The 6,654-nt window shown below is 40.0% G+C and overlaps 1 protein-coding gene across 1 annotated transcript in view; it reads left to right on the forward strand.

Annotated features, from left to right (window-relative positions):
* Positions 1–6,654, forward strand: part of LRRK2 (leucine rich repeat kinase 2) — a 140,077-nt gene that overhangs the window by 29,889 nt on the left and 103,534 nt on the right. The window contains exons 12-13 of the mRNA XM_003793534.1: positions 2,258–2,387; positions 5,125–5,249. Coding sequence (XP_003793582.1) covers positions 2,258–2,387; positions 5,125–5,249 — 255 coding nt within the window. The remainder of the gene's footprint in view (positions 1–2,257; positions 2,388–5,124; positions 5,250–6,654) is intronic.

The raw sequence follows: 6,654 nt of genomic DNA on the forward strand, positions 1-6,654 counted from the left end.
AAATGTTCTGCTAACTCTAAAGTGACTTGCTGATGACATTTCTTCTCCTAGGTCCAGTGTTAGCAATTTTCAAGTCACACATTGGCTTAGGGTCTAGAACCCTGTGGTCCCTGGACCACCAGCATTGCCTGGAAACTTTTTAAAAATGTGAATTGTAGGGCCCCATATAGGCCTGCTGAATCATGAACTCTGGCTGGGACTAGCAACCTTTGCTTTAATACATTTTCCAGATGATTCTGATGCAAATGAAAGTTTGAGAACCACTGGTCTAGAGTCACTTTTCTCTCTCTCTCTTTTTTTTGATAGAGTCTTAGTCACCTTGCTGTGGTGTTATAGCTCACAGCAACCTTAAGTGGTCCTCTTGCTTCAGTCTCCTGAGTAGCTGGGACTACACAATACCCAGTTATTTTTAGAGATGGAGTCTCTCACTCTTGCTCAAGCTGGTCTCGAACTCCTGAGCTCAAGCAATCTGCCTGCTTCCACCACCCAGAGTGCTGGGGTTATAGGCGAGACACTTTTCTCTTTTAAGATTTCTCCTTGTTTAGAAGCTGCCACCTTGAGAGAGATGATTTCAGCTTCTGATGTGATCAAACAGAGTAACCAACTCTTTATCCTATCTTAATGTGAGATATTCTGGATGTGTTGACAAGGAATGGGTTCTCAGGTTCGGGCAGTTATTTTAGAATGTATTTAGAAATAACTACTTATTTCTGTGTCTTGTTCCAACTTTTCTTCAGGTAGACAAATCATTTTTAAAAGCAATACTTAAAATGTTCTAGTGTCCTTTTTCGCCACTTTCAAAGTGTAGAATTGTACTGTATGATGTTGGGATTAATATTTATAGAGAGGTTTCATGATAATTGATATTTCTATGGAAACTTCAAATCAGTGGATTTATATTTAGTGAGGGAACTTTGTGGTAAAGAGAAACATTATTCTGTAATCATTATTGCTGGAATGCAGTTACTTTTCTGTGTGCAACATAAAATCAGTCGTAAAGCGTATGCACGTGCTTCCTAACCTTTGGCATTACCTTGAGAAAATAAATGTAGCTATCTATGCTTTGTATTAGCTCTTCCTATACTTTTGCCGGTAATGGCACATACAGAAATGATAATGTTCACACAGTCCATTGGGGTAAATGGGCACAGGAGCTCAAGGCTGAAAGCAGCCCGGCTTGGTTCCAGGCATTTCATCCCCCACCCCGGCACCCCCACCTTCAAAAGCTGAGGGGATTGTTCGTATTTCCACAGGTCAGGAACTTCTTTTTTTTTTCTTTCTTTCTTTCTTTCTTTTTTTTTTTAGAGACAGAGCCTTACTTTGTTGCCCTGGGTGGAGTGCTGTGGCGTCACAGCAACCTCCAACTCCTGGGCTTAGGCAATTGTCTTGCCTCAGCCTCCTGAGTAGCTGGGCCTACAGGCACCTGCTGCAATGCTCAGCTATTTTTTTGTTGCAGTTTGGCTGGGGCCAGGGTTGAACCCGCCACCCTCAGTATATGGGGCCAGCGCCCTACCCACTGAGCCACAGGCACTGCCCCTGGGAGTTACTTTCACTTCCAGGGGTGTATAACCTTTTTTTTTTTTTTTTTTCCTGCTTAACATTGGAAGAAAAGTTGTCTTGGGCCACACATTAAATAAATAAACACTAACAAAAGCTGATGACCAAAAATAAATTAAAAAATGAAAAAAGGTCTGTGAACTATTTCTGTGATGTTCAACACTACACATAGCAAAATAAGCCTCAAAAAATCCACATGCAGCTCATGGGCCACAGGTTGTACATCCCCAGAAGTGTATCTGTCCAGGCTTTGTTTGGCCCACAGGCTGCAGATTGGACATCCCCAGTAGAGTATCTGTCCAGTCTCTGTTCTGCAGAAGTAGGATTATTTGTGAACTTGTTTTAAGTATTAGATTACAGTTTAATCTTCATTCTTATTTTGAAAAGCATCATTTAAATAATTCTTTTCTGCAGAAACACTCTTTTCACACAGAGATGTAGTGATTATATTGAAACTACTCTCTTCTATAAAAAAAATTTATAACTAGAACTTCAGCAAAAGGTTAATAGGAAAAAGTTGAAAATGTATATGTTTTAAAGAAGTAAGTATTGTCTTTAAGTTGTCAATGAACTCTAAATGATGTATGTTCTTGTATATGCTCTCCCATGAATTTGGACTATCTTTTAATATTCTACATCTTATTGCAAAGTATGAAAACAGGCCTTCATTTCTTCAAGTAACAATTAAAAAATCTTGTAGTTAATTTCAGAAAGATCCTGTTGTCAAAAGGAATCTATCTGAATGTTTTGGAGTTGATGCAGAAGCACCTACATTCTCCTGAAGTGGCTGAAAGTGGCTGTAGAATGCTAAACCATCTTTTTGAAGGAAGGTACTATAGATTCATGGAGGTGTGATATGGAGGTCATATCACATTGGCACGATAGTGTTTTCGAATGTAATCTTGTGTCATTGATATCATAAACTTATTTTATCTGTTTTATCTTAACATGGAAAGGAATGGCAGAGATTATAAAAATATGTTGAGGGATTGCTTTTGTGCTTGGCACTTAATGCTTGGGACTGACTGTTTTGAAAAATGGTAATGATAGGGCATAGCATAAACAGTTTTTCAAATTATTGTGTGTGAAAAGTATAAAAGATAAAATCAGGATATGACTTCAAATTGTCACTCTTTCAGAACTAATACCTTATTTATTATTATTCCTGCATTTGAATTGACTTCTTTTCTTATTGTTCTCTTTTCTTAGCAAGGGAAGCTTTTAGTCACACCGAGTCCAAGTTCAGAGATGGTGGGATTATATAGGTGCTTAAGGACCCAGCCCAGACCAGATCCTTTTATGTGGGGGTGGGCGATGATGGAGGAAGGGGAGTGGACAGGTAGAGACAGAACGTCTGGCTTATAAAGACCTGTTTGAAAGACTGAGTTCTATGCAGAAGATGCTGAAAGCAGGATATGCTCAGTGCCATTGTACATTTTATTAAGTCAAAAATTGTGAGATAACTTTGACACTGCCTGAGTAAATTTCAAACAAAAGAGGCTATGTAGGAAACTGTCACAAGAAAAAGAAAAAAAATAAATGGAACAGAAGTTGCCGTAAAACTAATTTTATTCCTGGCTTTGCCACTAATTTGAACCACTATTTGGTTTCTAGCCCTCAGATTCCTCACTAGTTAAGAGGGATAATAATAACATCCTGGGATGGTGCCCGTAAGTAAGTGGTTAGGGCGCCGGCCACATGCACCACGGCTGGTGGGTTTGAACCCAGCCTGGGCCTGGGAAAACAAACAAAAAAGAGCCGGGCGTTGTGGCAGGCACCTGTAGTTCCAGCTACTTGGGAGGTTGAGGCAAGAGAATCGCTTAAGCCTAAGAGTTGGAGTTTGTTGAGAGCTGTGAGATGCCAGGGCACTCGATCAAGGGTGACAAAGTGAAACTGTCTCAATTTAAAAAAAAAAGTAATAATAACCTGGAAAGTTGTAAGTTTATAGTGTAAGGATTAAATAAATTTTTATAACACAATGAGGACAATGCCTGGTACCTTTTAGGCACTCTCTAAATAATAGCTATTTTTATACTGTTTTTAAATGTGAATAAAAGAAATGTATCAGTGTAAGAAACTGTTCCATAGTCCATCTACTGACTTCTAAGAAGTGGAATTCTACTGTTTTCAACATCATTCCGGCTACTATGCATTTTATTGTATATCAGATCTTGTTGTGCTCTTGAATATTTCATGGAGAAGATTATTTTAAATGTGGATTTTTTAATGGTTCCAAAAGTGTGTGAACCTTTACCAATGAGGCAAAAACACATTGGGTAAAGACAGCGGAATAATTCTGGGATTTTGTAGATTCTGGGCAAGGCATACTTCTGGATGTTTTCTCATATGTAAAATGTGTACAGTTCCAGTCCTGGGGATTCCGAGTTAGCAATGACAACATGCCTGCACCTGCCAGACTCACTGGTGAGGTGTGGAGACGGGTACGACGTACACAGAGCACGCGGAAGAGTCAGGAGGGGAGGGCAGTGGCAGTGCTGTGTCAATGACGGCAGAAAGAGCACACTGAGCCCAGCTGTCATCACAAAGGAGGGGTGGTCCAAAGAAGGGATGTGTTTAAGCTGGGACTTTGAAGTGGCTAAGAGGGAGTATATCTCAGTTACCGTGGAACCATGGAAAGGGAGAACGTGGTTTTGATATGTGCGAGTTTTTGCTAACGTGGAACTATGCAAAGCAAGGATGGTCGCACTGAAATTCATAGTAACTGCTGAAATCTAGTCAAGTGACATTTGTTCATATGTGAAAGAAAGAATAGCTTACACGCCTTAGAGAAACCAGGGCTTTACTTTTATTTTTTTATTTTTTGAGACAGAGTCTTATTATGTTGCCCTCAGTAGACACAGCTCACAGCAACCTCAAACGCCTGGGCTTAAGTGATTCTTTTGCCTCAGTCACCCAAGTAGCTGGAACTATTGGCGCCCATCACAACACCTGGCTATGTTTGTTGTTGTTGTTGTTGTTGTCTTTGTTGCTTAGCAGGCCTGGGCCAGATTCGGACCCACCAGCCCTGGTATATGTGGCTGGGACCCTAACCACTTACGTACAGGCGTTGAGCCAGGGCTTTATTTTAAACACAAAATAATTTAGAATACCAGGTAAGAAGTCTAGTGATGTTACTGTAAGCCAGGTGGGTTGATGTGATTAAAGCGTCTTTGCTTTGGAAGTCAGATGAGCTTGGAAACCAGCCTTGACTCTGTCTTTTTCTGGTGACAGGACTGTGATATTTAACTTCCGTCCATCTAAGTTCTTCATCTGGATAATGGGGATAATGACACTTTGGGGGGTTACAGCAAGTGACCTATAACATAGATCAGAAGGAAATTATGAGTTTTATGAAGCAAAGTGAAATAATCTCCAGGTTACTGGGAATTCTACTTTTGGAGGTCAGAGTTAAATTAGATGAACAGTTAAAATTACGTATGCTTATACTACCGAATTTGGAAGTATTTTCATATAGCCTTTTCTGTTTTCCTATACATGTTTCGGTTTGATGTTTGTACCATTGAATCAGATTGTTATTTTAATAAGCATGTCATTTTATATCTCCAGTAACACTTCTGTGGATACAATGGCAGCTGTGGTTCCCAAAATAATAACAGTTATGAAAAGTCATGAGACATCACCATCAGTGCAGCTGGAGGCCCTTCGAGCTGTTTTACATTTTATAGTGCCAGGTAAGTTACATAATCAATTGTAAGAGAGATAGCAATTTAAGTGGATTCTTGACTTTTCATGAAATGTCAACTTTCTGAGCAAAAATCAAAGGACTAGTTTCTGTCAATTCAAGTCAACTCTTTCTGTTAAATCAAAAATAAAAAGAGGGTATGTGATGATATGGAATAGCCATTAGAGGAATTTACAAGAAAATGTAAGAAGATTAAATAATTTACACACACAGAATACTATAATGTAAAGCGTGGGGATTTCATTTCTAAGGAAGATGTTCATCTCCTGATGTTTTTTCTATTTCATTGCCATCACCTGAGTTCAAGCTCCCCCCCCCCTTGTCTGAACTGTAAAATTAGCTAATTAGTTTCATGCCTTCTCTCTTACTATGTTTCAAGGCTTGTTTTACTCTGTGGTTAAATTGCTTCTTTAATGTAACAATGTGGCTCTTTCTTATTAGCCTCATGGCCTCCCCCCTCCAGCCCCCTTCACCTGCAACTAATATCTGTTGTCACCTTATTTGTCCTCCAAAACCCATTTAAAGCTCCTGTGCCTCCCTTCATTCAACACATACTTATTAAGTGCCTCTTATGATCTAAACATCGATTCCGTTAAGGTTTGAAAGATGAATGGAAAGAACCTACAATTATGGAAGTTTAGAAGTGAATAGACGTGTCAACAGTTAATTACCAGACAGAATGAAAGGAGTTCATGTACATCCATGCAGGAAGGGCTGTGAGAATATTGATGGGGGCTCTAATAATTTAGGCACAGGAGTAGGTCAGAAATTGTGATATTTGAGGTGGGTAGAGCTGGCCGGGTAGAAGGGCAGGCAGGAAATTTCAAGCAGCATAAGAAATTGCTCTAGGTCTGGGGTGAGGGAAGCCTAGAGAATGAAGGGTACTTGGGGGTGAATGTCCAAGGATAGGCTGAGGCTAAGAGGAGGGGCCTTGAATGCAATGCTAAGCAACTTATGCTTTTTTAAATGGAAGTCAGTTCAGATTTATTAAAGGTATTTAAACCTTGTAGTGTCACACCTAAACTTGCCACAATAGCACTGTGGTATAGAGGATGGTAGGCAGGAAAGAGACTGGCTGGAGGTGGGGGTAGCTGAGTGAGGTGCGGTGGAGGGCCTGGCAAGGGAAAGGGGAAGAGAGTGGGGACTGCGGAGACAGTGGGGACACCTATGTGATGTGAATACCCAGTATCAGGGGTTGATCCTTGTTGTTCTGTAGAATTCCCCAATTCTTTTGAAGCTCAGTTTTGGCTTTGTTTGTTTAAAATGAAATCTTCCTAAATCTATCATTGTCTGTTGTTAGACAGGTATTTTAAGTTTCTATGTCAGAATATTAGTCTGAAAGTTTTCTTAAAGATAGAGCTTTCTGGGTGGCACCTGTGGCTCAAGGAGTAGGG

Source organism: Otolemur garnettii, unplaced genomic scaffold (genome assembly GCF_000181295.1).
Source record: "Otolemur garnettii isolate 467f Iridium unplaced genomic scaffold, OtoGar3 scaffold00070, whole genome shotgun sequence".
NCBI lineage: Eukaryota > Metazoa > Chordata > Mammalia > Primates > Galagidae > Otolemur > Otolemur garnettii.